Source organism: Hypomesus nipponensis, chromosome 5, assembly GCF_054491055.1.
Source record: "Hypomesus nipponensis isolate SF chromosome 5, ASM5449105v1, whole genome shotgun sequence".
In the NCBI taxonomy this organism is placed as follows: domain Eukaryota; kingdom Metazoa; phylum Chordata; class Actinopteri; order Osmeriformes; family Osmeridae; genus Hypomesus; species Hypomesus nipponensis.
Genome location: NC_140365.1, coordinates 10,565,700 through 10,579,253, shown reverse-complemented (window position 1 = coordinate 10,579,253; position 13,554 = coordinate 10,565,700). Strand labels below are relative to the sequence as shown.

The following is a 13,554-nucleotide window of genomic DNA, read 5'->3' as shown; positions in this document are numbered from 1 at the left end:
GTCCCACAACATTATAAGAACGTCGATGGATGTCTCACATGACAAAAAATCACAGCAGATGTGCAGCAGTGTTGGTTAAGTGATTTTTTCCCCTTGGCAACACGCATAATCAATTCTGTATTATTTGTAGTTACAGATCAGCTACATTTATTTTCACTGCTGTATATGTAGCACTGTTATTTGCATGCACATTTTTGTTTTTTATTTAGGGACAAATTTTGATCTGTAATGTGCCATTCTGGAAAACAAATTGATGATGTACTGTACTTTTCCATAGTTTACATTGTTGTCATCAAAAAGGAACAATGTTCTCTGTTGCCATGTGAATCTAATTGAAATGCTATGTGTATTTACATTTAATAAAGTTTAATGTATTGTAGAACTATTTGCATTTCAATCAGTAATCAGACATCCTTTTCAATTTCAGGGTGATAGCGTGATGGGATGGCAATGATTGTACACCTCTGTGGCAAGATCCTGCCTTTCTCCCTTCTGGTCCTGCTCCTCTCTCTCTTTCTGCTTCTCCCCTCCGGTGAAGCTCAGCTTCCCCAGGATCCAAGGACCAGATCAGGGCTCCTTTTCACGCAGACCTCCTACAATGCCTCCATCTTTGAAAATTCTGCAGCTAGGAGCTACATCAAGAGTGAGGTAAAAATGGGAGTTGTTCTCGGCCCCTCTCGTGCCTCCACTGTCAAATACTCTATCAAATCTGGAGACACAGAGGGTCTTTTCCAGGCAGAGGAATTTGTTCTGGGAGACTTCTGTTTCCTGCGCATCCGGACAAATAGCGGCAGTGCAGCCATCTTGAATCGGGAGGTGCAGGACAACTACACACTGACGGTGAAGGCATCTGCCATGGGAGGGCTGGAGGCCTGGGCCACTGTTTACATCAATGTCCTTGATATGAATGATCTCCGACCCCTGTTCTCTCCCACTTCCTATTCTATTGTTGTCCCTGAGAGCAGTGCCATGGGTGCAAGCGTGGGAAGGGTGACGGCGACCGATGCAGATGTGGGTTCCAACGGTGAGTTCTACTACTTCTTCAAAGAGAGGGTGGAGCTTTTCTCCATCCACCCGACCAGCGGGGTCATCTCCATCACAGGCAGGCCCAACATGGAGGAACGAAATCGCTTCGAACTGGAGGTGCAGGCTGTGGACCGCGGCATGAAGCTGTACGGTAACAACGGTGTGAGTAGCACGGCCAAACTGGTTCTCACTCTGGAACGCATTAACGAGTTTGCACCGGTTCTGAGTGTGGTGGCACTCAACCCATCCTGGTTGGACATAGACCCCGTATATGCAGTTGTTACTGTGGAGGATCTAGATGAAGGTGTCAGTGGGGAGATAGAGTGGGTGTCCATCATCGCTGGTGACCCGTTAGAGCAGTTTGTTGTTGATCGGTCTCCTGTGAGTAATGACTACAAGGTGAAGACCTTAGAGCCAGTAGACTGGAATACGTTTCCTTATGGCTCCAACCTGACCCTCCAAGCCAAAGACAGGGGCTCGCCTCCAAAGGTTTCCAACACCCAGGTGGTTCAGCTGCAGGTGAGGACGCCAGAGCCGTTGACTATTCGATTTGAGAAGGAGGTCTATAGGGTCAAGATCAGTGAGATAGCACCCCCTGGCACCATAGTAGAGGCAGTAAAAATCTCCCCTGCTCCTCTCAACGTCAAATACAGCTTGAGCTCCTTCTCTGCCTCACAGTATTTCACCATCAACTCACTGACAGGCATCATTAACACTGTGAGTCAGCTGACCACCATATCCCAGGAGTCTGTGCAAATGACGGTGTTGGAATCTTTCACTCAACTTGAAACCACGGTTCTTATCAGCATAGAGGACGCTAACGACAACACTCCCACGTTCCCCAGGCCCAGCTATGAGGTCTCTATCAACGAGAGCCTACCAGTGGGCACTGTCATCCTGGTGGTGTCAGCGGTGGACATCGACAAAGGGGAGAATGGTTGCATAACCCACAGCATTGCTGGTCTGCAGTCCATACCGTTCACCATAGATCAGGATACAGGGGAGCTGACTGTCACGAAGGAGCTAGACTTTGAGTCTTCTTCTGAGATGTACATGTTCTCCGTGCGTGCGTCTGACTGGGGCTCCCCGTACCGAAGGGAGAGCGAGGTTAACATCACAGTCCGTCTACTGAACGTCAACGACAACAAGCCGATGTTCGAGAGGGACGCGTGCCGAGGCATGATAGTGCGAGACTTCCCCATTGGCCAGCCCATCCTTACCATGTCGGCCATAGACGTAGATGAGCTGGACCTGGTTAAGTACCAGATCATCTCAGGGAACGAATTGGACTACTTCAACCTGAATCCAGACTCCGGGGGCCTATCCTTGAGGAGATCATTGGCGTCGGCCAATCTGAAGAGCAACTTGTTCAACCTGAAGGTAGTTGCCACCGATGGGGAGGCGCTCTCCGAGCCCACGTTCGTGAACGTGTCCATCGTGAGAGGTAGGATGCCGTCCCGGGGCTTCACCTGCAGGGACACCAAAGTGGCCGAGAAGTTGGCTGAGATGCTGCTGACCAAAGCATCGGCCATGAGCAAACCCAGGGTAGTCGATGATTACACAGACATTTTCTCTGTGAACAAACAGACTCCGCAGTTCGAGTCTTTTCCCACCAGTATTCTAGTGAGGGAAGACCTGGCTGTCGGTGCCAGCGTCTTCCAAGTGAGAGCCCAAGACGGCGACACAGGCTTCAACGGGCGTATTCTCCACGCAATATCTGACGGCAACAAAGACAGCTGCTTTGACGTTGACATGGAGAGTGGCTTGATAACCGTGTTCCAGCCTCTGGACCGCGAGAGGACAGACCGCTACTTCCTGAACATCACTCTGTATGACCAGGGCCTTCCTCAAAAGTCCAGCTGGAGGCTGCTTACCATCAACATCGAGGACACCAACGACAACAACCCACAATTCCCTCAGGAAAGCTACTCAGCCGTCATCCCAGAAAACACTGCCGTGGGCACAGATGTAATCCGTGTCGCAGCCACCGACAAAGACCAAGGTCAGAATGGAGAAATGACCTATGCCCTGCTAAGTGCTGTGCCCCAGTTTGGAATCAACAGTGAGACCGGTGGGGTGTTTGTCGCCGGGCAGCTGGACAGAGAGGCAGTGCCAGTCTTCAGTCTGAAGGTGGAGGCTAGAGACAAGGCTGAGAGGAGCAGCCAGAGGCTCTCTGTCACCACCTTAACCATCACGCTGGAGGACATCAACGACTGTGCTCCAACGTTCATCCCTACTAGCTACAGTGCCAGGGTCCTGGAAGACCTCCCCGTAGGAGTGGTGTTCGCCTGGGTGCAAGCCCAGGACCCGGATGTCGGCCCTGGGGGGCAGGTCCAGTACTCCTTGGTCAACGACTTCAATGGAACGTTTGAGGTGGGCCACCTGTTAAGATAAAGTTACTGTGTTGCTGAATGTGTTGTTGTCTAGTCGGAGCCGTATGAACATAATGCGAGCGGGATATCAATGAACGCATTGACGCCTATCCTGTTCTGTACTCTTGTGCTGTATTGTTTAGGTGGATGCTGTGAGTGGTGCTGTGAGGATTGGGAAGGAGCTGGACTATGAGAGGCAGCAGTTCTATAACTTGACTGTGCTGGCTGAGGACAGAGGACTGCCTAGTTTGCGCTCTCTCTCCTTCCTGGAGGTGGAGGTGTGTGACTAACACACACACACACACACACACACTCACACACGTACACACACATGAACACAACCCCACATGTTCAACCTCCCGACAGACACTCATACAACCATACACAAACACACACACACATAATCCCAACCTCAGTTGCTCCAATTCAGTAACAGTCTGTCTCCATCTTTACACAGGTGGTAGATGTCAATGAGAACCTCTATGCTCCTTACTTCTCTGACTTTGCCGTAAGGGGCACAGTGAAGGAGAACTCGCGGGTGGGCACGACTGTGCTAGTTGTGAGCGCCAAAGACGATGACCGCGGCAGGGATGGCGTGCTGAGGTACTCTGTCAGAGCTGGCAGCGGTCTGGGCAGCTTCTCAATCGATGAAGAAACAGGTACTAAGTGCATTGTGGGAGCATACCATTTGTGTTATTCACAAGTTAGAAGAGCTGTTTATAGGATGAGATTGGGTTGACCATAAATCTTTTGTGTTTCCATGGAGATTATCACTATACTATCTTTTAATTTCACTTATTGTATGACTTGTCAATAAATGACAGGGTACAATTTCAAGCTGCAGTGCTATGCCTCTCTCTGTCTCACCCTATTAACCCCCCCCCCCCCCCTGCATCAGTCCTCTCTCTGTCACTCTCAGTGCACATTCCCCCAACCCACCAGCATCAACATACAGGCAAAGCATCTGAACTGTTGACAGTGTGTGTGTGAGAGATAGCGGGAGACAGAGAGAGAGAGAGAGAGAGAGAGAGAGAGAGAGAGAGAGAGAGAGAGAGACAGAGAGAGAGAGAGAGAGAGAGAGAGAGACAGAGAGAGAGAGAAAGAGAGAGAGAGAGAGAGAGAGAGAGACAGAGAGAGAGAGAGACAGAGAGAGAGAGACAGAGAGAGAGAGAGAGAGAGAGAGAGAGGGACACAATCACAGATCAGAGTGAGGAGGGGGGGTTCTGAGTAAGTGTGTTCAGTGGTGCCTCACGTGGTTATTGTGCTCTGACGGAATGGGTCTTTATTGTAATGAGGGCATGGTGGCATTTGGACAGTGACTGGGCCTGGGGTCGGACCAGGCAGGATAGGGCAGGGCAGGGTAGCTTTACGGATCCTTTATTATTCAGACAAATTAAGGTTTAGTTCCGCCTTGCACTAAAATGACAAGAAATTATACAGATTTCTTGTAACCATTTGGGAGAAACTGTGTAGAAAGTTGATAGGATGATGTCAGTCGGTGGCCCGAAAGATGCACAAAAACTCTCGCGTATCAAAAGTGATAGTAGTCAGTAAGTATTCTTGGACTGAATTACAATGACTTTCTGAAACATTTTAAGAAAAGCTGCCCTTTCTACCTAGTTATTTTTACCCATACATAGTAAGATCTGTCACTTGTTTTAAATACTGTACACAACTTTAAATGGGAGGTGCTGAAATTGACCTCTAACTAGGCTAATTAGTATTGACTATGGTCTGGGGGGAGAGGCAGAGAGAAGGAGGGGCAGCAGAGAAAGAAAGGGGAGGGGCAGAGAGAGGCCAGGCAGAGAGAGAATAGTGAAAAGAGGTATGGAAAGAGAAAAGAGAGAGGGCAAAACTGAGTTGCTGAATGGGCTTTCTCCACAGTACAGTATCTCTCTCTCTCTCTCTCTCTCTCTCTCTCTCTCTCTCTCTCTCTCTCTCTCTCTCTCTCTCTCTCTCTCTCTCTCTCTCTCTCTAACTGCCAAACAAGCACAGAGGAAGGGGCCCTTGGACTGACCTTCCATGGCCAATCAAAGTGCCCACCAGCTAGCACGTACAGGGAAAGGTGAGGAGGATAGGCTGAAAGGAAAAGGGAAGGAAGTTAAAGGGAGAACTGAAGAATGGATGGAAGACATGAGGAAGGAGGGGTGAGGAGCATAGGCTTGCAACACCTTTACTGGACTGAAGCAGGGGTGTTGTTGGGATAGGGAAGGGTTTCCACTGACAATGTGCGTTCAGTGACCATTGAAAATGTGACAAAAAAGCAGAGTGTTGCATGATGGCATTTGCCTGCACCAAGTGTCCAAACTGATTCAACTCACCAGCAAGAGAGAAAGAGCCTTTGCTGTCAGTTGACAGTGACTGTAGTGAGTGTCACGCCCGCCATCCACCCTCTATACATTTAGCTGCCATGCAGTGTTTCTGCTATGACTGCTTGTCACTCTATGACTGCCCCTGGAGGGATAGAGAGAGAGAGAGGGAGAGACACAGAGAGAGAGACAGAGAGAAAGAGATGAAAGGTAGGACAAAGGGGAATAAGTTGTGTTAATTTTGTATTTATTAATTAAAAGCAGGCTCATCGAACATAGTGTAGACCATGGGAATATACACCACATTCAGAGCGCACAGAAGTCTATTTGATGGTCTGAGACTTCTATTTAAAAATGTGATGTGCTTTGGACTAAACGCTACATCCTTTCATTACATCCCGTAACCTCTCTAAACACCCCCTATGGCCCAAATAATCCCAATAATTCCCACCCCAGAGAGACACACTTGCAACACAAATCATTCATATGCAGACTTCGTTACACGCCCGATCTCGTCGTGTGCCAGACAGACCCGACCCTGCAAGGCCGAGATGAAAGCACAACGGTTCGAAAAAGTCGAAATATTTTTCTCCACAGACTAAAATTCTGTATCCTTCAGTACTTCTAGTACAAATTGATATTCCCGTCAGTGCTTTGGTGAGTAGAGAGACGAGCTCTTTCTCATTGGCCTGCTGTCAAACCAGCGCGGCTCTATTAGCGGGCAGCCTAGGCTGCTGCCTTGCTAACAAGCTGTATAAGCCCACTTTAGGTTACAACTCCCTCATTGCAGACAGTTACTTTTGAGGGAGCTTTTTATTGTCTATTACGCGTCCCAAATAAAGTGCCGGGAGTTACGACTTGTTGATGGACAGATGTGTGTGTGCTCAGTAGTCGTGTGTGTGGGTTAGTGTATGCAGTAGGCTACGTGTTTGTCCAAAACTGTTTTAAGGAGCGCAGTTGATGACCGGATCTGAATATAGGTCGCAGGTATTATTATTAGTTTCACCCAGTTGCTAACTGATAGTACTATTGATCGGTATTTCGAAGTGTGCGCCTGTATCGCTGTGGACATTTAGCCTACATTTAGTCATTTAGCAGACGCTCTTATCCAGAGCGACTTACAGTACAGGGACAATCCGAGGCAAGTAGGTTGAAGTGTCTTGCCCAAGGACACAACGTCATTTGGCACAGCCAAATCGAACCGGCAACCTTCTGAATCAGGGCCGGATGCAGCCTGCTTTGACTGGGGGGGGGGGGGGGGGGGGGGGGGGGCAGTGAACATTTCTTGGGGGGTATCATGATTACGAAAGGGGGTCGTATAATTTTTTATATAACCATTATGTTATCATTTTTGGGTCTGCTTAACGATCCGAGTATTAATCAGGTACGGAGCCAGACGTTATACACATTTGGGGCTTAACCCAAACCCATGACATGTCCTGGGATTGATGTGTTGCTGGATAGTATCCTCCACGGTTCGAGAGCGCGCAGCCTGCAAGCAAAATTTTTGGGGAATCATTTGAGGGCAAAATCGTTTTTGGAGCTCCATGTAAAATACACCGCTGCCGTTTACCAATTGGTAAAAACCTTTTCTATGAAGGTGATGTCTTAATCATTTCCGGCTCCAAATTGTCGACAGGGGAAGCAGAAACATGCATGTAGCTTGGCTGAGTGCTCTAACCAAGTTTGAGAGTGATGGCTAGGACCTTGGCTGAACATGCATAGGGTACGTTTGCAGAACAGGCCATTGGATTGCTGTCGTTCAAACCATGCTCGTCTTCACCCACTGCAGCAGTAACGTTGGTACCGAGAGACAGGGAAGTGCTTCCACTAGGACCAGCAGGCTCTGCCTGCTCTGGAGTATGAGTTTAATATCCCTTGTCACGGGGGCAGTAGTAGATGGTTTGGGGATCAGAAATCGATGCATGATGAAAGGGTTTTCTTTGTAGGTACAAACACTCACGCAATTAACAATAAACATATAAACTTCATATTACTGAAAGCATTAACAGACTTTTTCATAGCTTAGCCCACCCCAGCCCAGATACGGCCCTGCTTCTGATTATTCGCCCAACTGATTCTGATTCCCTAACCGCTCAGCCGCCTGACTCCCAACGCCGGACGTTTGACAGTGACCACAAAAAATAGGCTTTTGGAGGAACTTGTGAGACGTGAACCATATTTTATGAACTTTAAATTAAACAAATACTTTGATACTCAAAAATGTATATTGGAAAAATATATATAGTGCAGAAGACTTGCAAAGGATCTTCCATGAACATCATGAACATGATAACATGGACCATGTGGACCAGAAGTTGTAGTGTGCAGTATTGGAGCATGTCAAGCCCACTTCCTTTTATAAGTGCATTCTTATTACGCAGGGGGGGGGGGGGGGTATCTGGAGCTGCGTCCGCCATTCTTTCAAATCGACTCTCCACCAAGAGACCCGCCCTCCTCTGACTCTGATTACCCAATCAGGGGTAGAATAGGACGAGTTTTCACAGAATGCAGGTGGCATGATTTGCATGGGATGCAAAATTCCATGCAGTTGAAGACAACTCTGAAAATACGGGACAAACCCTGTTCCGTATTGATTCAAAATGGGACGCACTATTTTATTCTCAAATACGGGACGATTCCGTATTTTAAGGGACGGGTGGCAACGGGTGGCCACCCTAGTTTTTTTGTGGTCACTGTCAAACTTTGTTGGCTTATGTTTACTTGAGTTGTGATATAGAGATAGATTGAGTGCATCTGTTCACACAGATTTCAATAGAAGACATCTTTTTATAATGTCCATGTATCAATCTTAATATTCTTATGAAAACATGTTTCAAATTCGGATTTACCACCACTGGCACGTCATCGGGCCTGTGGTCATCGTGGCCCCAAGGGGTGTGGCCCCCGCTGCGGCAGCCGTCCCTTATTTTTCTGTATTGAAGTTGGCAACCCCAGACGGGGACGAACACTGTCTTGTCAGATTTGTGTTGAATTTGCAGCGAAGCGTCTGCCGCTGTCAGAGTTCAGAGTGCTGTTAAAAGGCGGTCCCCGCGTGTCCCTGGGACGGAGATGAGATTGGGTCTGAAAAGGGCAATGTCAAGGACAGCGTCGCCAAGGATGCGTTGCAGTGAACACTGTTCTGCATTTGGCATACCCTGGGCTCTGAGCTCTCACGCTCGCTGGTACACAGACACACACACACACACACACACATAGCCTTCTTACAAGGTGGGACACACACTTAACACGCACAAAGTGTCAAACATACAAACGTTTGGTGGTGGTGTTTAGCAGGTGACACACTCAAACAGTGCGAGAGAGTGGCAAGAGTTATGTTTGTGTGTCATAGCCTTTTGGCTGGTGGTGGTTGTGTGTTTGTGTGTGTGTGTGTGTGGGGGGGGGGGCTATGTTAAGGGGCCCCAAGGCCAGAAAGAAGCAGACAGCAGCTGAACCACAGACACACTGTCTAACTCAGGGACTGTTGCGTGTAAGCACAGACAGATGGGATTGCATGTCCCTTCATTCTAGTTGGTTATATACTGTTTAGTTAGGGAGTGTGTGTTGGTTTTGGCTGTGTTTTCACAGTAGAGAGCTAGCTGGGAAACAGAAGACCCAGACCCAAACCTCTGACAAAAGCTTACCTTTCTTCAGGCCATGTGTGTGTGTGTTACTCTTTGAGTGTGTGTCTAGTGCAGCTCTGCAGTCCCAGCTAGAGTCCCTGAACAGGAATACTGGTGGGAGCAATTTGGTCAGCTATGATTAGCTGAAGCAAGACTGAAAATCTGAAGGTTACTGTGTGTGTGTCTGTGTGTGTGTGTGTGTGTGAGAAGAGAGGGAACAGTAAGCGCTCTCTAGTTTTTTGTCTTTGCCTTCTGGGCAATTCATTGATTATTATGCATGTCAGACACTGCTGACTGGGCAGACATTCTCCTGACGGGTGACACACACACACACAGACATACACACACATACACACGCTTACGCTGTCATTTGTTCTCCTTTCACCTTCTCAGGTGTGATTTACACAACTGGTATTTTGGACTGTGAGACGAAGGATTCCTATTGGCTGACAGTCTACGCCACAGATCGTGGGGTCACGCCCCTCTCTGCTTCTATTGAGATCTTCATTCAGGTATCTGTCATTTTCAATTACTAGTGCATAGTACCCTTGATAAAATTTGTGGCACACACACACATATTCTTGGAACTACAGATAGGGCACAGTGCCTGTGATGCAGCTGGCGATGACAGTTCTTCTCAGTGGTTTTTGTACCTATATTTCTCAGATCACAATTGAAATTCTCTGTCATCTCTGAAGTACTTGTTCAACCTCCACATTTATCCTAGTCAAATTGCCAATGCTGTGGTAGCCTACACTCATGCAAATTATTATGTAGCCTTCATTTGTCTGCTGTGTCCTACTTTATAAAATGCTTATATGTTGATCAAAATGTACTTTATTGGTTCTATGTTTAACTGTCTTACAACAACAGGTTGCTCAACTGGTTGAGCCAGTTGTCATAATTGTTGGCCAAATTCACCATACAGCGCTTGTACATTTGCAATGTGCTGGCGGTTTTGACAAGTAAACACATTAAGTTATGTAACAAAATTCCCTGATCTATACTGAAAGTATACACTTTATAATGTTGTTCTGTTCGCTTGCCAGCCCTTTTGAAAGCAGATCAAACACCGGTTTGACTGTGTCTGAATGAATGAGTGTGAGTATGAATGGGTGAATGAGGGGCAAACATTGTAAAGCACTTTGAGCACCGCTAAGGTAGAAAAGCGCTACTCAACCCAGATGTGCACTCTAACCTAGTCTGCTTTCTCTCTCTGTGACATGTGCATGCTTTCTACTTTTAGATAGAGGATGTCAATGACAACGCCCCGCTGACCTCTGACCCTATCTACCACCCAGTCGTCATGGAGAACTCTCCCAAGGATGTTTCCGTCATACGTATTCAGGCTCAGGACCCAGACGCCAGCGCCACCCCCACTCGCCTTAGTTACCGCATCACTGCTGGCAACCCACAGAACTTCTTCTCCATCAATCCCAAGACAGGTGAGACAGACAAACAAGCATATACAGGCAGGCAGACAAGCAGACAGATAGACAGACAGACATGCAGGCAGGCAGGCTGACAGGTAGGCAGACATGTAGGAAGACAGACAGGCAGACAGACAGGCAGGCAGGCAGACATGCAGACAGACAGATGGACAGACAGACAGACAGACAGACAGACAGACAGACAGGCAGGCAGGCAGGCAGGCAGGCAGGCAGGCAGGCAGGCAGGCAGGCAGGCAGGCAGGCAGGCAGGCAGGCAGGCAGGCAGGCAGGCAGAAAGACAGTGGCTATTAGGACCTATCAAATGTCATGAACTCTCCTGGTACTTTACATCACTTTTCCTGGTATTCCAAGTATTGAGTTTTTTTATACATTGTTGCCTCGGGACACAATCCCCATAGACACTAACATAGATGACGCATTCCATTTGGCAGGGACTTTGCAATGTATTCCCTTGCAGTCATATAATGTATAGCATAATGCATACTGCCTGGCTGTGGTGAATATCGTAGTGTAGAATGTTGCTATTGCTGCCCTAGCTGGTTGCTCTGCAGTAGCACATACATTTACCCATGCATGTGTCGGTCTCTCTTTATTCAATCTATTCATTGATCAGGGGTGCGGACTGTGAAGCTCTCCAGCCATGTCACCGTGGATGAATGTCACCCATGCGAACAGTGTGTATTGTATGGGTGTGTGTATGTGTGCATACAGCCCTATATGGTATAACGTTGTAAGTATTGTTTGAATGACTGAGGCATGGTGCCCTAGGGGGATGTAGAGACCAGAGCAGAAACATTTGGCTTCTGATTGGTTATTGGTGGCTTCTGGTTCGGTATAATGGCCCCTCTCGATCAGAGTGCATACTACATTGTGGGTCATCGGAGGTTCATGCTTGGGTGTGAGATCATCTGTTGGTCTTCTTGTGAACCCACTGTCTCTGTGGCATGTGATCACTGCTCTGGATTCATCTCTTTACTGTAATTGGAGCTCACTGCCAGCCCAATGGAACACACATGTCTGAGTGTGTGTATGTACAGACATTTGAAATGACATCAGGTGATTACCCTACCCTACCCGACTGCTCCAAAACAAACACTTTGTGGCCCTTCATTTATGGGATGAAGCCAAGCTCAACACTATGTGTGTGTTTGTGCATCCGTAAGCGCTTGTGAATGCAACTATGTCTGTTTGTGTGACTGGGTGTCCGAGTGTGGGTCTGTGTGTTTGTGTGTGTGAACGTCTGTATGTGTGTCCCACCCGCAGACTGTCTTACTGCCCTTATGCTTCAAACACACACTGTCACCAATCCATTTGAAATACGGAAAACTGATAACCTAAAACCTCACTACTACTCTCCCTCTCAGCCAATGGATGTCCAGGGAGGGGAGGGACCAAGCGAGTCTTGCCAATCCTCTATTTTGTATTTTCCATTTTTGGAGTCCAGGTTATTGATCAGAAAATGGACCTGGCGTGTTTCATACCCTGTTTCATGTCTGCGCTGGATCAAACAGTATTACAACTTTTACTGTAGGCTTCATGAGTGGAGGAGCTAAAAGGTTTTTGAATCAGATATCTGTGTGTGTGTGTATGTTTGTGTGTGTGTGTTCTGGAAGATGAAACGGATCAAATATACTTCCCCGGGCTATGATCTCATGTAGCCCTTACACACTGACCTAGAAACACGGGTAAAACACAGCTGAGCGCTGATGTGAATATGTCCATCCCGTGTCCACTGGGCTGTGCAGGCACCAAGAGTCGGTTTCAACCCTGTCAGACATGCTACGCGTCAGAACAGGACATACAACTCTACGCAGGTCTTGTTGACCCAAATGCAAGTGGCCGCGACCGGACGCCAAAAAGAAATTATTTGTGAACCATGTTGACAAAACCTGTCTGTTAAAATAGTGGTGACCAACAATAGACTGTAGCTGTGTGTGACCACTCTGTGAATATGACGCAACTGATAAAGCAGAATTGTCATGATGACGTGATTATGTGAATGGGTATTACACTGGTTGAATCCTCTTTAAATATGCAGGAAAATATAAAGCAAATGTTTAACCCTGACTAATGATGTGACTACATCCCTCAGTTCCCCATGGTTTACTTGTTCTATACATGTATGTAGACCTAAACATGTACATATGTAAACACACATTCACATACTGACTAACTACTGGCCCAAAGGGACGAGAAGGCAAGAATGCATCTAGATATTGTTGTTATTCACTCACCTGTGCTTCTGACTACAACACTCTTTTTCTGTACCTCTGTTTGTTCCTCAGGTCTGATTACCACAACTGCCAGGAAGTTGGACAGAGAGCAGCAAGCAGAACACTTTTTAGAGGTAGGCTATACAGGGGGGGACGAAAAGGCTACAAGATTGCAGGACTAGGTTCTCTGCAATAAACGCATGAGGGACATTATTCTTTTGAGCAAACAAAAACAAACTTTTTGTTCCGAGAAGTACATCTTAAAGGTACAGAATCTGGTCCCTTCCTTCCTTCCTTTTTCCTCCTCTCTTCCTTACCCTCATTTCCTCGTTTTCTGCACTGGCCAAGGTCCTTATCGTTCCCCCAACACCTGTGACAGTTCAGTGTTGAGAGAGAGGAGAGAGAGAGATAGAAAGAGAGAGACAGAGAAAGAGAGATGCAGCCTTGTTTTGCCCTCAGGCTTCATATAAACTATGATAAATGAGCTCAGTTCGGGCTCCAAGTGTTTCGGGCTGTATTTCTAAACTGGAGTCGTTTGTCATCAGTTATCTCCTCGGCTC

General features: G+C 47.4%; 1 protein-coding gene across 1 annotated transcript in view; it reads left to right on the top strand.

The window, feature by feature from the left end:
- The first annotated feature begins 444 nt into the window (after positions 1-444).
- fat3b (FAT atypical cadherin 3b) overlaps positions 445-13,554 on the top strand; it is a 51,588-nt gene continuing 38,478 nt past the window's right edge. Inside the window, exons 1-6 of the mRNA XM_084698350.1 lie at positions 445-3,399; positions 3,542-3,676; positions 3,856-4,057; positions 9,724-9,842; positions 10,577-10,775; positions 13,067-13,128. Coding sequence (XP_084554476.1) covers positions 445-3,399; positions 3,542-3,676; positions 3,856-4,057; positions 9,724-9,842; positions 10,577-10,775; positions 13,067-13,128 — 3,672 coding nt within the window. The remainder of the gene's footprint in view (positions 3,400-3,541; positions 3,677-3,855; positions 4,058-9,723; positions 9,843-10,576; positions 10,776-13,066; positions 13,129-13,554) is intronic.